This window comes from Aegilops tauschii, chromosome 2 (assembly GCF_002575655.3).
Source record: "Aegilops tauschii subsp. strangulata cultivar AL8/78 chromosome 2, Aet v6.0, whole genome shotgun sequence".
Taxonomy (NCBI): domain Eukaryota; kingdom Viridiplantae; phylum Streptophyta; class Magnoliopsida; order Poales; family Poaceae; genus Aegilops; species Aegilops tauschii.
The window spans coordinates 280557026-280580140 of record NC_053036.3 but is presented as its reverse complement, the minus strand read 5'-3'; the positions used below and the strand labels follow the sequence as shown (position 1 = coordinate 280580140).

At 44.6% G+C, this 23115-nt stretch overlaps 1 protein-coding gene across 1 annotated transcript; it reads right to left on the bottom strand.

The window, feature by feature from the left end:
* Positions 1-21987: 21987 nt before the first annotated feature.
* On the bottom strand, positions 21988-22900 carry LOC109774207 (E3 ubiquitin-protein ligase SINA-like 10). Its single transcript, XM_073509567.1, has 2 exons — positions 22835-22900; positions 21988-22683 (listed from the first exon to the last, which is right to left on the bottom strand). Exons 1-2 carry the CDS (start codon positions 22898-22900, stop codon positions 21988-21990), a joined length of 762 nt encoding a protein of 253 aa, XP_073365668.1.
* Between the last annotated feature and the right edge of the window lie 215 nt (positions 22901-23115).

Here is a 23115-nt window from a genome sequence, read left to right as displayed (position 1 = left end):
TGATGTTGGACAAGGAAGACAACGTAATGGGTTATGTTTTCTTATATCTGAGATAAAGTATATTGTCATGGATCATCCAACATGTTGAGCTTGCCTTTCCCCCTCATGCTAGCCAAATTCTTTGCACCAAGTAGAGATACTACTTGTGCTTCCAAATACCCTTAAAGCAGTTTTGCCATGAGAGTCCACCATATCTACCTATGGATTGAGTAAGATCCTTCAAGTAAGTTGTCATCGGTGCAAGCAATAAAAATTGCTCTCTAAATATGTATGATTGATTGGTGTGGAGGAAATAAGCTTTATACGATCTTGTGATGTGGAAGAAATAAAAGCGACGGACTGCATAATAAAGGTTCATATCACAAGGGGCAATATAAAGTGACGTTCTTTCGCATTAAGATTTTGTGCATCCAACCCTGAAAGCGCATGGCAACCTCTGCTTCCCTCTGCGAAGGACCTATCTTTTACTATTATCTTCTACCTTATGCAAGAGTCATGGTGATCTTCACCTTTCCTTTATTATATTTTATCCTTTGGCAAGCACAGGATGTTGGAAAGATCCTGATATATATATATATATATATATATATATATATATATATCAGGAAAAGGTTGACATTACCCTTGAGGTAAAAGGTTGGGAGGCGAAACTATGAGCCCCTATCTTTCTCTGTGTCCGGTTAAAACTCCGTAACCACAAGTATTGCGTGAGTGTTAGCGATTATGAAAGACTAAATGATAGTTGAGTATGTGGACTTGCTAGATAGCTCTGACATAGACTCTTTCCGATGTTATGATAAATTGCAATTGCTTCAATGACTGAGATTACAGTTTGTTGGTTCTCAATAAAGTTTCTGATTCATACTTTGCATTGTGATTAGATTATTACTTGAGCATAAGAAATCATATGACAATATCCATATATGTTGCTGTTATGAGAATAATCATGATGCCCTCATGTCCGTATTTTATTTTATGGACACCTCTACCTCTAAACATGTGGACATATTTATCGTTATCGGCTTTCGCTTGAGGACAAGCGAGGTCTAAGCTTGGGGGGTTGATACGTCCATTTTGCATCATGCTTTTGTACCGATATTTATTGCATTATGGGTTGTTATTACACATTATGTCACAATACTTATGCCTATTCTCTCTTATTTTACAAAGTTTACATAAGGAGGGAGAATGCCGGCAGCTGGAATTCTAGGCTGGAAAAGGAGCAAATATTAGAGACCTATTCTGCACAACTTCAAAAGTCCTAAAACTCCACGAAAGTTATTTTTGGAAATAATAAAAAATATTGAGCGGAAGAAATACATCAGGGGGGCCTCCACCTGGCCACGAGGGTGGAGGGCGCGCCCTACCCCACTGGGCGCCCCCTACCTCGTGGGCCCCCTGTTGGCCCTCCGGTGCCCATCTTCTGCTATATGAAGTCTTTCGCCCGAAGAAAAATCATAAGCAAGCTTTCGGGACGAGACTCCACCGCCACGAGGCGGAACCAATCTAGGGCTCCGGCAGAGCTGTTCTGCTGGGGACACTTCCCTCCGGGAAGGGGAAATCATCGCCATCGTCATCACCAACGCTCCTCTCATCGGGAGAGGGCAATCTCCATCAACATCTTCACCAGCACCATCTCCTCTCAAACCCTAGTTCATCTCTTGTATCCAATTCTTGTCTCTAAGTCCGGGATTGGTACCTGTAGGTTGCTAGTAGTGTTGATTACTCCTGGTACTTGATGCTAGTTGGTTTATTTGGTGGAAGATCATATGTTCAGATCCTATATGCATATTAATACCCCTTTGATTATGAACATGAATATGCTTTGTGAGTAGTTACGTTTGTTCCTGAGGACATGGGAGAAGTCTTGCTATTAGTAGTCATGTGAATTTGGTATTCGTTCGATATTTTGATGAGATGTATGTTGTCTATCCTCTAGTGGTGTTATGTGAACGTCGACTACATAACACTTCACCATTATTTGGGCCTAGAGGAAGGCATTGGGAAGTAATAAGTAGATGATGGGTTGCTAGAGTGACAGAAGCTTAAACCCTAGTTTATGCGTTGCTTCGTAAGGGGCTGATTTGGATCCATATGTTTCATGCTGTGGTTAGGTTTACCTTAATACTTTTTTGTAGTTGCGGATGCTTGCAATAGAGGTTAATCATAAGTGGGATGCTTGTCCAAGTAAGGGCAGCACCCAAGCACCGGTCCACCCACATATCAAATTATCAAAGTACCGAACGTGAATCATATGAACGTGATGAAAACTAGCTTGACGATGATTCCCATGTGTCCTCGGGAGCGCTTTCCTTTATATAAGAGTTTGTACAGGCTTGTCCTTTGCTACAAAAAGGATTGGGCCACCTTGCCACACTTTATTTACTTTTGTTACTTGTTGCTCGTTACAAATTATCCTATCACAAAACTATCTGTCACCTATTATTTCAGTGCTTGCAGAGAATACCTTGCTGAATACCGCTTATCATTTCCTTCTGCTCCTCATTGGGTTCGACACTCTTACTTATCGAAAGGACTAAGATAGATCCCCTATACTAGTGGGTCATCAGAGACTCTCTATCATGAAGATCATGGTGCTACTTTGAAGCACAAGTGTGGAAAAAGGATAGGAGCATTGCCCCTTATCTTTTTTTTCTCGTTTTTTCTTTTCTTTTTTTGGCCTTCTCTTTTTTCTTTTATTTGGCCTTTCTTCCCCCCTTTTTTTATTTCCTCACATGGGACAATGCTCTAATAATGAAGATCATCACACTTCTATTTATTTACAACTCAAAAAATTACAACTCAAAAAATTACAACTCAATACTAGAACAAAAATATGACTCTATATGAATGCCTCTGGCAGTGTACGGGGATGTGCAATGACTCATGACTGACATGTATGAAAGAATTATGAACGGTGGCTTTGCCACAAATACGATCTCAACTACATGATCATGCAAAGCAATATGATAATGATGGAACGTGTCATACTAAACGGAATGGTGGAAAGTTGCATGGCAATATATCTCGGAATGGCTATGGAAATGCCATGATAGGTAGGTATGGTGGCTGTTTTGAGGAAGGTATATGGTGGGTGTATGGTATCGGTGAAAGTTGTGCGGCACAAGAGAGGCTAGCAATGGTGGAAGGGTGATAGTGTGTATAATCCATGGACTCAACATTAGTCATAAAGAACTTACATACTTACTGCAAAAATCTATTAGTTATCAAAACAAAGTACTACGCGCATGCTCCTAGGGGGATAGATTGGTAGGAAAAAACCATCACTCATCCCCGACCGCCACTCATAAGGAAGACAATAAAAAAATATCTCATGCTCCAACTTCCTTACATAACGGTTCACCATACGTGCATGCTACGGGACTCACAAACCTTAACACAAGTATTTCTCAAATTCACAACTACTCACTAGCATGACTCTAATATGACCATCTTCATATCTCAAAACAATCATAAAGAATCAAACTTCTCATAGTATTCAATGCACTTTATATGAAAGTTTTTATTATATCCCTCTTGGATGCCTATCATATTAGGACTAAATTCATAACCTAAGAAAATTACTATGCTGTTTAAGACTCTCAAAATAATATAAGTGAAGCATGAGAGTTCATCAATTTCTTCAAAATAAAACCAACGTCGTCCTCTAAAAAGATATGAGTGAAGCACTAGAGCAAAAGACAAACTACTCCGAAAGATATAAGTGAAGATCAATGAGTAGTCGAATAATTATGCATGTCAAGACTCTCTAACACTTAAGAATTTCATATCTTAGTATTTTATTCAAACATAAAGCAAAACAAAAGAAACTAAAATGACGCTCCAAGAAAAACACATATCATGTGGTGAATAAAAATATAGCTCCAAGTAAGGTTACTGATGAACGAAGACGAAAGAGGGGATGCCTTCCGGGGCATCCCCAAGCTTAGGCTCTTGGTTGTCCTTAAATATTACCTTTGGGTGCCTTGGGAATCCCCAAGCTTAGTCTCTTTCCACTCTTTATTACATAGTCCATCGAATCTTTACCCAAAACTTGAAAACTTCACAACACAAAACTCAACAGAAAACTCGTAAGCTCTGTTAGTATAAGAAAATAAAACCACCACTTAGGTACTGTTGTGAACTCATTCTAAATTCATATTGGTGTAATATCTACTGTATTCAAACTTCTCTATGGTTCATACCCTCCGATACTACTCTCAAACAATGCATAGAAAAAAGAATCTGTCAAAAACAGAATAGTCTGTAGCAATCTGATTTGTTTGAATACTTCTGGAACTCCAAAAATCCTATCAAATTAGGAAAACCTGAGAAATTTGTGTACCAATCCAGAGCAAAAAGAATCAGATCAAAAGCACGTTTCTATGAATTATCAAAACTAATTAACTGGGAGCAAAAGTTTCTGATTTTCAGCAGGATCAACACAACTATCACCACAAGCTATCCTAAAGGCTTTACTTGGCACATTATTAAAACATGATTACTACAGTATCTTAATCATGTCGAAACGCAAAAACAGTAAGGGTAAATATTGGGTTTTCTCCCAACAAGCGCTTTTCTTTAATGCCTTTTTAGCTAGGCATAATGATTTCAATGATGCTCACATAAAATATAAGATTTGAAATATAAAGAGAGGATCATGAAGAATATAACTAGAACATTTAAGCCTAACCCACTTCCTATGCATAGGCATTTTGTGAGCAAACAACTTATGGGAACAAGAATCAACTAGCATAGGAAAGCAAAACAAGCATAGCTTCAAGATTTTCAACACATAGAGAGGAAACTTGATATTATTGCAATTCCTACAAGCATATATTCCTCCCTCATAATAATTTTCAGTACCATCATGAATGAATTCAACAATATAACCATCACATAAAGCATTATTTTCATGATCTACAAGCATAGAATTTTTATTACTCTCCACATAAGCAAATTTCTTCTCATGAATAGTAGTGGGAGCAAACTCAACAAAATAACTATCATGTGAGGCATAATCCAATTGAAAATTAAAATCAAGATGACAATTTTCATGGTTATCATTATTCTTTATAGCATACATGTCATCACAATAATCATCATAGATAGGAGGCATGCTTTCATCATAGTAAATTTGCTCATCAAAACTTGGGGGACAAAAAATATCATCTTCATCAAACATAACATCCCTAAGCTTGTGGCTTTACATATTATTAGCATCATGGATATTCAAAGAATTCATACTAACAACATTGCAATCATGTTCATCATTCAAATATTTAGTGCCAAACATTTTAATGCATTCTTCTACTAACACTTGAGCACAATTTTCCTTTCCACCATTTTCACGAAAGGTATTGAAAAGATGAAGCATATAAGGCACCCTCAATTCCATTTTTTTTGTAGTTTTCTTTTATAAACTAAACTAGTGATAAAACAAGAAACTAAAAGATTCGATTGCAAGATCTAAAGATATACCTTCAAGCACTCACCTCCCCAGCAACGGTGCCAGAAAAGAGGTTAGTTGACGGGGTCACTACAAAAAAATACACTTCCGTGATGATACGTGTTTGTCACAGTAGGTCACGTTTTCTGTCATGCATGTACATCCATTACAAATTTATGACAGAATCAAGATAGTCATACATGTGCTGTCGTAGAAGTGTTCCATGACATTACCAAAAATTATCATCACGGAAGTGTCCACTTCCATGACGATAAATCGCGCGTCACAGAAGTGCTTTCGTCAAGGGTGACCGACACGTGGCATCCACCATAACAAAACGCTGTTAAGCTATCGGGTCTGGTTTTGGATCCGATAACCCGTTAATAGCCTGGACCAATGGGGATTTTCCACGTGTAAAATCATCATTGGCTGTAGGAAACACGTATCAGCTCCGTGTTGGCACAGGTGTCACTCATCCAATGGGCGAGATGCGCCTATGATATGTTAACACGTGGACTGGCCCAAAAGTGGCCCATAAAGTTTAAATGGTCGGCCCAACTAAAGGCCCACAAGATTTTGCGGACCATAATGGGCCAGCGCAGCAAAAGGCCCAAAAGATTTTGCGGGCCATAATGGGACGGCCCAGGTAAAGGCCCACAAGATTTTTGCGGGCCATAATGGGCCGGCCCAGGTGAAGGCCCACAAGAATTTTGTGGACCATAATGGGCCGGCCCAGCTAAAGGCCCACGTGTCAGGACCCCGATCCTAAGACACATCGATCTAGCATGTAACACATCATATCACTTTGCGGCCTCACACACGGTATTCCCACGGGTGCCACCTTACCTGGCCCGGGACCATTTGCGCCTTTTGGCTCACGTATATGATAGTGTCGCTAGCATCCATATGACAAAGAACCCAGGCCGACATGACTAGTCGTAAACCCAAAGTGGCACTAACTTACAGGGACAGGCATACATGACCCAGCAACGAACGTGTCGGTCATTAGCGAGTGAATTCGGGCTGTAGCAACTGGGCTAGCAGAACTCCAGGAATCCGGGCTGTAGCAGGCTAACAGGACTCCAAAAGACACCGCGTGACATTTCCCCGAAGGGACAGACACAGGATCGAAGAAGGACACATGCCGACCAGTCTAAGTGTTCCGGAGCAGTAGTAACTGGGCTAACAGGACTCCGGTAAACCGGGCTGTAGCGGACTACCATGTCTCAGTGGAAGCACCAGACTACATTTCCCCATAAGAGAGGCTACCAAGGATAGACAACTAGGTTGTCGGATCCCACACATACCAAGCATTTCAAAATCATACACACAATATGCTCGATATGTGCAAATACAACATGGCATCACAACAAGACTCTACGACTCAGTATTTATTCATTAGGCTCCGAGGAGCCAAGTATTACAAACATGGGTCTCATGACCCAACATACAAAGCATACAAGCATCAAGCGGAAGCATAAACATGTCTGAGTACAGACAACTACAAATGAAAAGGCTGAGAAGCCCGACTATCTACAAGACCCTCCGAAGGGTACAAGATCGTAGCTAAGGTAACAAGCTAAACGTCGAAGTCCACGCGGAACTACTAGTGAGACTGAAGTCTCTCTGCAAAACATAAAATAAGAAAACGTGAGTACAAATGTACCCAACAAGACTTACATCAGAACTATCTACATATGCATCAGTATCAAAAGGGGGTGGTGGAGTTTAACTGCAGCAAGCCAGCTTTGACTCAGTGGCTATCCTGAACTACGAATGCTGGTAACTCTTTTGAGGTGGCGCACACGAGTCCACATATTCACCATATCAATACACCACTATGGATCCGCTCCCGTCTCCCTACGAGAAGGCCATCCATAGCACTCACGCTTATCTTGCGAGTTTTAGAGTATCCACTTCAAGTTATCTATGAACTGTATAGGCAACCCAGAAGTCCTTTACCGCGGACAAGGCTATTCGAATACATGATGTTAACCCTGCAGGGGTGTACTTCGTCATACATGTTTCCACCACCTAGCGTCTGCACACGACATGTGCTCGGCAGACTTCAAGCGAAAGCCGACGTGGGTGTAGACCACGACCTACCTAAACACTCAAGTCTCTAGTCCAGGTTTATCGCCTATCCAGGTTCCATCCGCAGGGAGTCCGGCCGAGGTTTCCACATACGGTTCCGAACGATGTGTACAGGGTTCCGCGACACCAAACGGGCGCCCGACATACCCGGCCACGTGCCTACCGCATCACAGCCCACCCCTCGGGTCAGCGCTGCGCACGGCCTCCAGCATACTACAAACACCAGAAACTACTTGCAACTCCTGGACAGAGGACTAGGGTGGTTAAGAAGTCGAGCGGGGTCATATTTCAGGGCCCAATGCATGGTAGTAACTGTTCATGGATCACAAACATAGAACTCAGTTCCTGAGGACGGCTTCAATGAGAAAACCCACCATGTACTCCTACATGGCCTCTCACCGCTACCTTTACCAAATCGTATTCACACACTTAGCTCTCAACGGTAGGACATGTTCACCACTTTCCAATTCATCCCCGATGAATCAGACCTGACTCAACTCTAAGCAGTAGCAGGCATGACAAACAAACATGAATGAGTAGGCACATCAGGGCTCAAGCAACTCCTACTCATGCTAGTGAGTTTCAACTACCGCAGCATGAAACAACTGAATCGTTGTTGTCCTAATGCAGTAAAAGAGAGCAGGAGCGAGAGAGTGGGATTGTATCGGAATGAACAAGGGGGTTTTGCTTGCCTGGCACTTCTGAAGATAGTATAGTTCTTCATCGGTGTCATCGAACTCATCGTCGAAACCACGTCTACTGAGAGGGGACAAACACCGGCAACAGAGAAAGAGCACTATCAATGCAATGCAACAATATCATGCATGATCATGACATGGTGATATGCTGTGATTTGGGCTAATGCAGCTATCATCAAATTAAATGAAGTTGGTTTGAACCCAAGGTTCAAATTCAAACTCCATGTAAAGCATTTCAAATGCCATTTATTCAAATTGTCATATAGAGTGGCTGTAAGTTCTTCAAACATGCATGACAATGCCATAAACAGATTCTTCATATTTTTCTGATAATTTTTCATATATAACTTATTTCATTTGGAGTTATGGTTTATTTTCTATGATTTTTAGAAGTTTAGGATATTTTCCAGAATTTCCTGGATTATTTTTAATCCAGAAAATGATTAATGACATCAGCATTGTGTCACCAGTACGTCAGCAGGTCAGCCGAGTTGACTAGAGTCAAACCTGACTGGTGGGACCCGCTTGTCATTGACACAGGGACTAAACCCCGGTCAAATCCAGTGCTGACTTGGTTTGACTCTGCGTTTGAGCCCACTGTCAGTGGCTGTGAGGTGGCCAATTAGGGGGCTTAGCTGGCAGTGTTAGCGTTAATGACAGCCACGTCAGCATTCGCCGGACTTCCGCCGGTGGCGACCAAAACTACGGGCGGAAGCTCGCTGGGCTGCGCTACAGGCGGCGGCTGGACGCGCGAAGACCACAAAAAGGTAGCCCGCACACGCCCGCATCTAGCTAGCCACACGGGAGGCCGCGGGGTCGCTGGAAACGACGACGGCGAGCGCATCCGCGGCGGCCGGAGTTCCGACATGGAAGGGGTCGTTGCTACGGTGCACTAGAGGAGGAACCGAAGGGTGCTGCGTGCTCCTGGGAGTTCAGTGAACACGGTGACGTGCTCAGGCGTGAGCTGGGGTGGCCCTGGCCATGGCGGTGGAGAACCACGGTGGCGGTGAGCTCTCGGGTCCGGTGGTTAGTGCGGCTACGGCACACAAACAAGGAAGAGAAGCGACGAGGTGCTCACAGCGGAGTCGAGGCGGAGCTCAGCAGGCTCGGGGAAGCGTCGGGGACGGCGTACGGTCGCCGGCGATCTCGGTGCAGAGGTGGCTGGGTCGAGCTCGATGGCGAGGCTCCACTGCTTCCTGTGATGCGAGGCTCGTCGAGGACGAAGAGGAGGTCGTATCGGAGCTCCCGGATATGGCTACAGGGCTAGGGGTGGCCGGAGAGCATGGTGGCAGCGAGCGGCGGCGATGGGTCCGCTCGGGTGCGAGAGAGGGAGCGCCAGGGGAGAGGAGGGGTTCTGCGGAGTAGCGTGGCCTCTCCAGGGCCGTCTGGGCCGTCGGGGGTGAAGCAGGCAGGGTGGAGGTGGCGTGGCGCATGGACGCGCGCGCGGAACACACGCCCTCCTGCCTATTGGCAGGAGATTGAAGACGGTGCGGCGGCTGGGCTGGGCCAGTTACAGTGCTGGGCCGGCTGGGCTGGACAGGTAAGGTTTCTGTCCTTTCCTTTCCTGTTCTTTTCTAATCCCTGTTCTGTTTTCTATTTTCCAGGTTTGTTTTGAATTTGGTTTTGAAACCAATTCAATTTTTTTGCTTCTGAAAATATTTTTGGAAGCTAAAAGAATTAAACCAAAGCTCCACTAAATATTTCGGAATTATTGGACCTATATTTATTTAATAGTAGATATAAATCCAATTCAAATAGCTATTGATTTAATTCAAAGGTCCAAAATAAATGTTTCTGAGACACCAAAAGTATTGGTTTGGATTTTACCTCTTGCCAATATTTCCGGAGGATAACATGAACATTTTCTTGGACTTATTAGAAGCAGTTTTATCTTGATCATTTTTAAAAGGATTCTAAGGCTTTGAAAATTCCTCAATTCAAATTTCATTTGAATTTAAACATGATGCAACAACCAAGATAGTCCAAGGCCAAGGTAAAGCTAGGGATGTGACACCACGAGATTTTGCCGACATTAATGGGCCGGCCCAGCTGTAGGCCCACAAGATTTTGAGGACCCTAGGCCGGCCCATTAACTGGCTGCCATGTTTTGGGCCAAATGCCGGCCCATATTTGATCCAGTCTGTTAATGGTCTGCCACGTTCCGGGCCTAATAATGGCCCATATGAGATCCGGCCCGTTAAAAGCCTACCACGTTCTGGGCCAAATTACGGCCTAGATCAGGTCCGGCCCTTTAAGAGGCTTTGGGCTAAATTATGGCCTATATCAGATTCGGCCCGTCAACTGGACGCTATGCTTTTGGGCCCACTTGCTAAAGGCCCATTTAGTAATTCGGCCTGATATTAGTTTCGGCCTGTTAAGGGCCCGTTTAACATTTCGGCCCTATATTAATTTTGGCCTGTTAAAAGCCCGTCATATAGTTGGGCCTAACTACGGCCCGGTTTGCATCCGGCCTTCTCGCAGCCGATAATCTGATTGGGCCAAATAAGGACCGAGACAATATTGGCCTGTTATAAGCGCATGACTTGATTGGCACATTCATGGGCCGGGGTCTATTTCGGCCTGCTGCCGGCCCGTGAGCTGTTCGGCACGTTTCAGGCCCAACCTACTTTTCAGCCTCCTAAAGGCCCATTGAGTTTTCTTGGGAAAATAGGGCCGGCGGTTTACTCGGCCTATTAAAGGCCCGAATCTACTAGTGGGCCAGTTTACATTTAGGCCTGTTAACGGACCAAGATGACGGGGCCCATGATGCGGATCATACATGGTGATTTGCATGACGGCCCGATTATGTACCGTAATTTTACGGTTTGGCCGGTTTACTGCGAAGACAGGATATATATACATTAAAATAACTGCAGCATCGTGAATAAGAAAAAACCTAGACTATACAATAAAGAAATTACGACATATTACATCCACTGGGCATCAAAGTTCGCCACTACGATAATAAAGCACAAGCAGACAGCGGATTACATACACTGGGCATCAAAGATCGCCACCAGTGCAACTAAACACGCCGACAAAATAATATACAAAACCGACAACATTTCAATAGAGTTCAAGAAAGGTTAGCCCTGCTCGGGAGCTGCAGCGCAAGCAGCTGAGCAAGCTGGTGAGACTGCACTTGTTTGACACTTATGTCCTCCTCACTCTGAAAGATAAACAAGCAGACAGATGACAGGTTTTGCACATATAAGTATCAGTGCTGACAATTCATCACATTTCTTACTGACGAATAAAGTGACACAGTTTAAAATAGCATTAACACATATGGTATTGTTCAGGTCAAGACATGGTAGGAAATGTCATTGTGAAGGAGTTGGCAGCTTCACGACACCACTGGATTACAGATCAAGAACTCATAAGTATCAATGGTTAGTGTGCTGTCAATTTAACCCATTTCAGATTAGCAAAATAAGATCACTTGCTCTGTATAGTTTAATTTACATGGTATGAAGAAGGAACTTGGTTGTACAACTAAAAATTTACATGGTATGCAGATTTTGGGGTTAGTCCCACTTTTAATATTGCAGATTTGAAGCCTTATTTGGGTGAGGAAGATGAGCTTCCGTCGAGGACGACTTCATTTCAAGAAGGGGAGGATGATGAGGACATCAATACAATTATTACACCCACAGGCCCTGCTGCTATACATACTGGACCAATTACTAGAGCTCGCGCACGCCAATTAAATTACCAGGTACTTTCGTTTCTTGCTAATGATTCTAATGTTCATGAGAATATGATGCTGCCTAAATTGGATACATTTGTTTTGCTTACAAATGAAGGGCCTAGCTTTGAGAAGGATGAACATTGGAGCAAGAACAAGCATGGAGATGATGGCATGCGCATGGGGAACAAGAACGGAGTTACAAGTGATGATTTCAGGACGTTGAAGCCACCATAATGCGTGCATGAAGCCTTGGACGAAATATACAAGATGCTACTTCATAACTTTCGTCCAGAGGCTATTCTAGGTGCTGCGTCACCTTATTATTGGGCCAGGCCCATGTAATTTCGAAATACATATGTATAGGCTGTTTTTAGAGTCCGTATGTGTGGGGAAACAAGAGATAGGGTTGGTTTCGGACCCCTTCCTCAAGGGCCACGAAATTCCCCCCCTCTTCCTCCATATATACAGCCCTTAGGGCGTCGTTTAGACTTTGGGTTTTGTTTAGATTAAAAGTTCGCCATAGCTGCAACTTCGCGTACTTCGTTTGTGTTCAGCGACCAGACAAAGGCGTCACAGAACCCCACCTTGATCAATAAAGCTTTCATCTTATATTCGCAATATCCAGATTGCAATCTCAGTTTCTTGCCTGTTCTTCGTTGCTCGCAGGAAACAGACCCTCGTGGTCAGGTTGATCGTGCTCCGGCGTGGTCGATAACCTCTCGGAGTTGGTTTAGCGATTGCTAAGGCGCGACGTCCTCGCACGTTCGTAGTCGGATCGTCAAAGTCGACTTCCATCAAAGCGATATTCATCATCTCATCGAAAGACGGGACACCTTTGCCTCTATCACCTTTATTCTACATTTTGTTAAGAGTAAATATAGATGCGACAATATAAGAAAAAATGGAGAATATTTAAGATAAGATGAAGAGTGATGCTACATAACCAAGTAGCTATAAATGTAAGTACAACGATACAGGCAAAAGGTACAGCCAAGAGCAATGCAGAGCTAAACTTCTTCAGTACCATCGATGTTATCCAACCTTATGGTAAGAGTAAATATAGATCTTATGTGTAGAAAATGGAGGGCAAAGGAAAATAAGCTGCAGAGTGATGGTACATGAACAACTACCTGTCAATATAAGTACACTGATAAAGGACAGCAGGTACTTACAAGAACAATGCAGAGCTAAAAAAATTCATTGGCATTGGATATATTCTACACTAATGTAACCATTCATACAGATCAGATAATTTGGAGCGAACAATTGATAAGCAAGCTATCATGCATACTGCTGTCACATAATGAACCAGGTATGTATGCAAGTACAGTGATACAGGACAACAGGTACTAACAAGAGCAAAGCAGCGGGCAGCATATTTGCGATATCCTGTCGTTCTTTTCAAACCGGAATTCTTTTTCGAGCAGATTTCCTGCAAAAAAGATCCGTAAGGCACATGCGGAAAAGTAGAAGTTCAAATTGTCATGCGATATCATAGACAGTACCTCATCCTCGGAACGAGACCAGTGCATAACAAGGTTTTTCCATTCAATGTCTTCTAAATTTAGCATTGGAGACTTCACCAAAAATTCGTTTATAGACTTGCCATCAAAGTGTGATTTCCTCAGGTAACACCGATACTGCTGCAATGCTTCCTTGAAAAGCGCAAGCAAGCTTTGCTCGTCATGAATATCCAGATTGACCCTCGCCCACTTACAACAATGGAATGTAAATCATTGATGTGTTCAATAAACAGAAAACAGGAAAATAATAACCATGAATAATAGCACTTACACGTAAGTGGGACAGGAAGATGTGAAAATGGTGTTGTCTTCACTATAATCTTCCCATGATGGGAATATATGCATGTAGTCCCTAACAACATTGAAAGCATTGTCTTTTAAACTGGGAATAACTGGAATGGGGTTCCAATCTGCAAGAATTGGCCGTCTCTGCAGTTGGGATAGGTCTTCGGCCGGTGGACTTGCTGTACTTTTTGCTGGAGTGGGATTTTTCTGTGGTACGACTGGTGCTATGGCAACTGAAATCGGCATACCTTTTGCTGGAGTGCAGGTCCTGTGTGGTGGGGCTAATGGTGTGGCCAGTGAAGTATGGGTACAGTCTGCTGGAGTCGGTCCTACGTTTTGTGTCACTGGTTGTACAGCCAATATAAGTGGGGTGCTATCTGATTTCTCCGGCACAACCACGTTTTTCAAGGACTTTGCTGGTGCTCCCTCAGGTTCGGCAATCACCCTCTTCCTTTTTGATGTCTGATGCACAAGAACAACATTTGAATGGAAAAACATGGTATGATGAAAGATGGAATATGTATTGATAATGGATAGGCATGGCATCTCGACATATATGATTAGTAAACTAAGCAGATGGCGGTGCAACAAAGTAGAAGAAATGCAAGACAACATATGCAAGATACGCACAATCAATAAAACCTTGCCAAATTAGAACAGGCACCTTAATGGGTGAACAGGACATGCCATCTACCTTTGACTCCTCGAGGTTAGAATAATAATTAGGATCATATTCTGAACAAGAATCAACAGGTGGGGAGCATATGAGTTTCATTGCATCCAGAATGGCACTCAATGCCTTGGTGTCAATTTTGTAAGTCATTGCAGTGTTTAGCTTCAAGAGTGGACTGCTGCTAGTGCGACACAAAGCAGCTACACAGATCATAGTGTAGATATAACGGGAAAACCGTAAGCATCATAGTAAAATCAGCAAAGTGGAACTTGCTGGAATATATGTGCTAGTATTGCCGGTACGGCTAGAAAGGCTTCGGATACCAGCTCTCTTCAACTGAAGGTGTGGTACTGTTAATATCAGTGTAACTCTCAAAGGCGACACGGCTCCCCGCATTTCCTTGCTATTCTTATAGGATTCAAGTGGGCAGGCCACTACAAATCCTATTCCCATGTTTACAAAATCCTACGAATCAAAGAGGCCCGAAGAGTTCAAAGTGTACATCACAACCGACCGTATAGACCTCTACACTGCAAATGTCCCTGCTCATCTTCACTACAAGGAACATATTGTACTACTATCATACTCCCTTTGTTCCAAAATATAAGTCTTGGTAGAGATTTCCACTACGGATCACATGCAGATGATCGAGATACATTTTAGAGTGTAGATTCACTCATTTTGCTCCATATGTAGTCCATGGTGGAATCTATACAAAGACTTGTATTTAGGAACTGAGAGAGTACTTATTAAAGAAGAACGGAAGAGGAACATGCTAAAGAAGAGCAAGCAGATTTTGGATAATAAAATGTTCGTTGAGCAGTGCCCACACATGATGAACCAGAGCGCATTAAGAAAGCAACTCCCTGCTGTCTCTCTATATGTGGTGCACGTGCTTTTTCGAAAGTAAAGTAGGAACATTAGCTGACCAATTAAATGTTATCTGTTTTAGTAATATCAGCATCATATCAAATTCATACTTGAGCAACAAGTTTGGAATTATGAGTGGCACGTTGTTTAGCTTGATGGATTCAGGAGCAGTGCTAAGCACGTACGATGATGGTACTGAATATAAAGGCATGTCTGCATGCAAGTCACGTGACTTTTGTCATTTGGGTCAGTCGACCATTTCAGGCGGTTGGATGAAGATCCTATGTCTCCTAACCCTTCTTCTTCCTCGTCTCTGATTCTTCCTATACAAAACACCGCATGGGCCACCGGCCGGACCACCGGCCCCCACCGCATGTGTTCCTCCGCCACCCCCACCCCCCACCCCCGCCCCCACCCGCGTCGAGTTCTCTTCGTTGGGCGAGGCCCCACCACCGCCCCCCACAACCACCATCCCCACCCGAGCCCCTTCGTTCGCACCGGCGAACTCCGGCGAGCTCTGAAAAATTGATTGACCCAATTTTGAAATTTAGTCTACTGTGATTTAACTAGTGTGGAATATAAAAGGGGAAAACCATAAGCATTGGGAGTATAGTGTTGAGCGTGCCATGGCGGATCTGAAGGTGCAAACCGGACAAAGGCAACTTCGCAACCAATGTTTGCTTTCAACTAGCAAGTAAGTGATGGACAAGAAATCGGAGTAAAGCAGTGGCGATCTATTTTCTTGCTGCGATAAATAAGTTGAGCAGATACGAAAGAGTACCGCCTCTGGTGCGGTGCCCTGTATGCATCTGCTGAGAATTTGACGGTGCTGTTGGCAGCGTGGAAGTAGATCTAGGAGGGTAGACGGTGGCGGCGGGGCGCGGTGGACGAGAGGGTCGTAGGAGCGGCGCCGGCAAGGTGGACGACGGCGGGGATGAAGCGAGAGGACGGGATGCAAGGATCCCGGTCCGAAGCCATTGATGAGATAGGTCGATCTCTTGTAATGGATGGCGGCGTCAGGGTATCAGCTCCGTCATGGTGGAGGAAGACGGCGGTGGATGGGGTGGCGGCGAAGGAGGCTGGGGTGGAGAGGGTGTTTTGGCGCCCACAGAGTACGAATGGAGAAATGGAGGTAGAGAGGAAGGGGGGAACCATGTCTTCAGGGCGCGCTTGCCTCAAATGCGAGGAAATTTACAAACTTAGCCCCCGTTTCAAATTACCTACAGCACAGCAATATTAGTCGGTTGGGGATAGAACGGTAATCTCGCATACACTGAATATTTGTCGATGAGAGTTTGTTTTTGGCGCCCACCGTGTATGAATCGGGGAGGGAGTCGATTTCGGCCGAGGACACACTGTGTTTTGGCGCCCACCGTGTATGAATCCGGGTGAGAGGCGGTTATGTCACGTTTGAGTGAAATTACAAACCTACCCCTATCGAAACCTATAGAAATCGAGCAGATAGGCTTTGCGTGGCAGGGATAGGCAGTAGTAATTTCCATCTCGCAGATTTTGGTTTCGGGCGGTTACTGCGACTTTCCCCGCTTCGTTCAAATTTTGCAGAGTGCACGTTTACCGTGCCAACTCAATTCGAATCCCGTTTGTATTCTGGGTTTTTTTCGGGCGGGATCCATTTTCTATTGGAATAAAATTATATATACATCATTTTCTTATATATACTTTCAAAAGCACAACACCCTTTATACATAAATATGGTTTACAAATGGCATGATCTCAGATTCATAAGGTTGTATCCATCAATTTGGATTTTCAAATATTTGAAACCACTTTATGTTGAAATCCAATGTATGCATTCCTCGCTAACTGTCTCCAATTAATGTGTGTTTCATGCGGTTTTTTTTTACTTCTCAAACATGTATAATGTGTTTCACACACGCAACATATAGTGTAATCCCGTTTAGACATTAATTGTATATAAACCATGCATTGTTTCTAATTAAAGAATCTATGGATCACCAATATTGATAAACTATATAACATTACACGTGCCCCCAAATTCAAATGAATATGCATGTTTGATACACCAATTTGCGTTATGATATTATCGATGTCGTGATCTCCAGTTTAAATATTTGAATCCCATTTAATCCAGATATTCGTCTCATATAACTATCACTCATGCTTATATAGGACTATCTCTGTAGACCTATACGCGTTCATCGTCTCTCGGGTATCTCTCGTGCTACCTGTATGTCGACAATGATCTTTAATCTTCGTAACACACTGACGGTACTCTCTCCCTCGACCTTCATCACTCTATCTCTCTCTAAGTATATCTCGCTCCCTGCTATGTGTCTCTAACTATGATTCTCCATGTGGAATCTCTTTCTCTCACACAAACACAAAACTTTGTCTCCCGGGGTCTCATTTCTCTCTACTATTCCCCGTGTGCCACTCGCACACCCCTCATACAGAGATGTCTTTCGCTCCTTAGGTATGAGAACCTACAGCTCTTCCTCTTAAATATCTCTTTCTCACACACAAACACAAACTCTGTCTCCCAGGGTCTCATATTTCTCCATTCTTCTCTTGTATTTCGCTCACACACACACTCTCTCCCTAGAGATATCTTGCGTTCCCTCATAGGTCTCTCTAGCTATCACTCTCGTTGTGAAATATCTTTCTCTCTCGCAGACACAAAACTCCGTCTCTCGGGATCTCATTTCTCTCTGATATTTGTTTGTATGTGAGTCACATGCACCCTTTCTTCATCTCTCTCACACCTACACACATAACTCAGCCTTCTGATCCACTCGACTCCTATCTCTAATGCACACTAGCTTGCATCTTTATCTTTCTATTTATCTGTTTCTCCATCAACCTTCTTTCATTTATAGGTTGATCTCTTTTGCACAATCGTTGTGCCTCACTCCCTCTGCTCGCCATAGATGCATGCTCCAGCCCACGCCACTATCTCTTAAAGACAAAAACACATGCTCAACTGTCGGGCCTTCTTCCCTGCATTCTCACATGCATACATATTGTCATACCGACCCGTCTCTCCCATGTCGTTGATCTTATGACTTATGTCTTCTTTCTATTATCTCGATCATGCGTGCGCGCGCACACACACATCCCACGTATACATGTATACCTCTCACACATGCACATTCAAGGTCTCTATGTCTCCATACGTAGTTAATTACCCTCAATCCTAATGCCACATCGAACCGTTCTCTTCTTGCGTGCACATAACTTCCGCCTGCATGGGTAAAACACACACTCACACTTAACAATCTCCTTCTAGCTACCCCCCCTCCCCCCTCTCACTCTTCCCCTATATCCCCGAAACCAATAAGACCATCATTCGTTTAATTCCCGCCTACATGCACCATCGATATATAGTAGTCTTCCTCGGTGTCTCTCGAACAAACACGTTCTCTCGATGTCGACTCCTCTCACGCGCACACACCTTCTCTTCCCTCTCTGCGGGCATTTTCTCTCTCGCACCCCATCGTTGGTGGCCTCTTCCATACACATCACCTCTCTATGATGAAGCCATGCACACTTAAATTACATCCGCCACCGAGGACCCCGCGACACACACACACACAAACACACACACACACACACACACACGCACCCACCCACCCACCCACACACACACACTAAGACTCCATCACACACACACGCACACACACACACACATACTAAGACTCCATCTCTCTCTCTCTCTCACACTAAGACTCCATCTCACACACACATGCTCTAGGCGGAGCATTTGTTCCTACCACCCTTCGTCCAACCTTACCCGTATGATAAACAATCACCTTAATTTACTTGTATAACATGGACAAATTCCACTTTACTTTAGTAGTTAGCAAACTTATCATCTGTACCCTTATAAAAAACCGAGTTGGCGATGATGGTGTGCCTGCCATGTTGTAATATAGACCGTCTGATCTATATCTGATGGATAGAAAGCAAACTATGATAATTTTACAAAAGGTACCCGCACCTCTCTCCACATCCTTATCTACCACAACCTCATTGCCGAGCAATTAAAAAAGAAAGTCTCTGGAACAATCTAGCATGGTGGCCGCTGCCGCCTGCCGGTGCCATCCATCCCCATGCCTCCGCCCATTCCGACCACCAGCCACCACCACGCTCCACTCCTCCTCACCTTATCTCTCATCTTTCATTTTTTCGATGACATTCTCGAGATACCAGTTTTCCGATAAAATTCTCGAAATATCATTAATTTTTACACATGGGATTACTCCTGCATGGGTCAATCACAATAGGTGTTTTGTAAAAAAATGCATACTGATGTTCCGTGCAATGCACGAGCATCTTGCTTGTAATTATAGCAAATCACGAGCAGGAAGTGACATTTTTTTACACAACCACATTAACATGGCCACGTAAATCACTAGCTAAAGTAAATACCATTATACTTATATCCCGATGCAAAAGGTTGAGTACATGTCCGAAGAGTAGAGTCGCACACACGCACTCTGTCTCTCAGAATCTCTCTCTCACACACACACACACACACAAGTTACGTGACGCCCACTTAAGCAGACACGTATGTTACAATTGTGCACCCGCGGGTACACGTGATGCTGCGCATTTATTTAAGTCGGACGGCAAACCCAAACAGTAGTTGCATTCATTCCCCTCCCCCCGCCTCTTCTCTGGTCGCCGTCGCCCGGTAGCCATGGCCCGGCCGAAGGTAACAACATACGCCATACTCCCGCCGGAGCGACGCTTTAATCTGGAAATTTTAGTGGTCATGCATGCATCTTTTTGTGCTAGCACTCCTATATAAGGGTTGACCGGTCGCTTCCCGCGGACGTGCGCGGGCGGTGGAAGAGGAAGGAAAAGGGAAGTGGGCTGTGGAGTAACGTTTTTTACCACAATTTCTTAGGAAACTGAGTGCAATAATTGAGTACTTTTGCAAACTACCAGTACTACACCTGAAACGGTTCAAAACCTATACTCCCTTGCCAGCGCGCGCTTCCCGCATGAAACGGTCAGCGTCGCCCTGGAGCGTCAGTGCCGCATTAATGCCCGGCCAAAGCGGAGGCGACCTCTCACTGGCGCCGGCTTTGAAGCGGCGAGACGGCCGAGAGAGCGTCGCTTCCCGGTGCACGCGACTGCTCCGCGTCGAGGCTGGCCATAGGCCTTGTTTGGATCCATGGGTTAGAGTTAGTTTGAGCTAGTTGGGGCTCAAATAGCCCTAAAGCATCCAAGCATGAGGGTTTAAATTGGAGCAAGTTGCACCGAACCCACCAAAAAAAACTATCCCACCCAAGAGGTGCTAACTGGAGATAGTTCTCATTGGGACCACTGAAAAATCACTTTTCTCTCTCCATCAAGTGCATTTATTGTCAATCTAACCCTGTCACCCAAACACCTCTTTGGCTACAGTTAGTTCAGGGTTAGTCATGAGTTAGTCTAACCTCTAGCTAAATTAGAGTATCCAAACAGGAGCAGTATAGGACATGCAAGTTGCTCAAAGCATACAGTCAAATTCGTACGTGAAAGGAATTTTTCTTTTTGAAAACGGAACGTGAAAGGAATTTTTTTAGAATGCTCTTGGCATGTCGCTAACATGTGATGAGTTAACCGACCTCAATAGACGGCAAAAACGCCAGCCCGCCGCACTTTGAGAGAGACGAGGAGGGAGAAGCGATACGGGCTGCTGGATTACTAGAGATAGGTGTCGCACGGAAGCCAAGAAATATGGTGATAGCGTGGGTTAGCCATGTACTAGTATGACGTAACTACACTGGGCTGCCGTGTTTCATACTCTTCCAGTCCACTGTGGAGATGATTGGTTGATTTTATATCGCTGAATAATATAAAATATTATTATGAGTGCAGACGCTCCACCACGAGGTTCCTTGCTCCTTCTCGGTGGTCGGGAATCTATGTTCTTCCACTCTATTTTTTTACGTGAGCTTTGTTCATCCTTTTGCCAACACGCGAGACATCTAGCATCAAGGTGCACGTGTCATGCAAGGATCATTCCATCTATATGAAGAACACGTGGGACTGGAACTACGAGACAGACATGTACCCAAGAGTGGACGTGCGAACCTGTGTAATGTAGCGCAGTAAGTGAAGTAGAAAGGCACAAATAGTATGAACATGCGTGGCATATAGGCATTTGTCTCTTACTACCACTAAATGTTGTACGTGCAATGCCCGGTGATGTTATGGAGTACGTGACTATGTACTCTACTACTACTATATTAATTGGAGGCACATATTAGGAATGTGCAGTCATCTTGGCATAGTACTCTTTATAACCGAGTACTACTAATATGCTCCTAAGTGGGAAACCGTTTAGGTTGTGATGGGTGTGAACAGGTTTGCAATTAAATATAGCGTGGTACTACCTCCGTCCTAGTTTATTAGTCCCCTTTGTAATTTGTGCCAAATTTTGATTAATATTTAACTTAAAAAATATCAGTGCATGTCAACAAAAATTATACTAGTATCGTTGTTCTGTTTTGAAAAAAATCATATAAGCTGTTACTTCTTACCAAAGGATCTTTATATCCAACAGATGCAAAATATCCATTCGACTGTTCGAAATTACTTTCACTGCTGATCTGATGTCGAGGTAATTCCTGCATCGCCACCAAAACCCACCATCTCTTAAGCTAAAGTAGACCGAGCTAACCCCTATATTAGCATATTACTAAGATAAACAGAAGGCGATGTAGAATAATTTAGGACGTGAGCTTGTCAATCTGCATGTGGAGGGACACCGGCTTAGCCCCGGCCAGCAGCTTGGGCGGAACTGTGAAGAAGGTCAGCTCCTGCACGGCGACGTCGCCGGGATCCCTGCTGCTTGTCACCTCCATTTCCACCTTGACAGCGTCGGTCCTGCCTTTGGGCTCCCCCGGCGGGCCGTTCGCCCACAGCTTGGCCACGTAGTGCGGCAGTGGGGACACCCCCGCTCTGATGCAGACGACCGACACGGCGATAGGCGCGCCGATGTCGAGCACGCCGTCGACCAAGAAAAACGCACGGCCGTCCTCCTCCGCGAACAGCAAGAGCCGTGGCTCCGACAGTGGCACTTGCAGCTGGAGCGCCTTGCCGTACTGGATCCTGTGCACGGGCATGGGATGCACGGTGCTGATGTGGCGGGAGAGCACCGGCGGTGGGCCTTCGTAGTCGCAGACGGGCACAGGGCATTTGCAGGGCGTGAGCGGACACACGCTCTGGTGATCGGCGAGCTTGTGGTAAGTGACGTAGAGCCCACAGCCTTCGTGCGGGCACACCACCCTCACCGAGGAGAGGACGGCGTCCACCGCCGTGTTCCGCACGTCGAAGCCACCGCCGTGCTCGCACTTCTGGCACTGCCGCTGGTTCCCGGGGCGCTCGACGCGGCAGTCCGCGCAAGCCAGGTGCCCTCCCTTGCACTGCACAAATCAATCGAACAACACATCAATCAAGAAACCTGCACCTTGCTCGATCAGCCGAACGGACGAGGTGTATTCGAACATCATACACTGGAGGCATCAAGGGGCGGAGGCACAAGGGGCTGTGGAGCAAGGTGAGGTCCATCGAGACCATAGAGAGCTCCATCGTCGGGTCCTGTTCCGTCTGCATGATCTCGCCCTCCTCGTGCACAACCATCTCTCGCTTTATTAGGGCCGAGGCATTACAAAGCTTTACTGTCACATATTCATACTACTTCAAGGTGCATTAAATCAACACATGCAAGTATCAAAAGGAGAGTCGCGGCATGCATGCGTGCATTGTAATTAATGAATCGGTAAACGCAAATTATTGAAATATATTGAGTGCAGTGCTTTGATGTGTCACATCAACTCATACAAGACCGAGAAGTT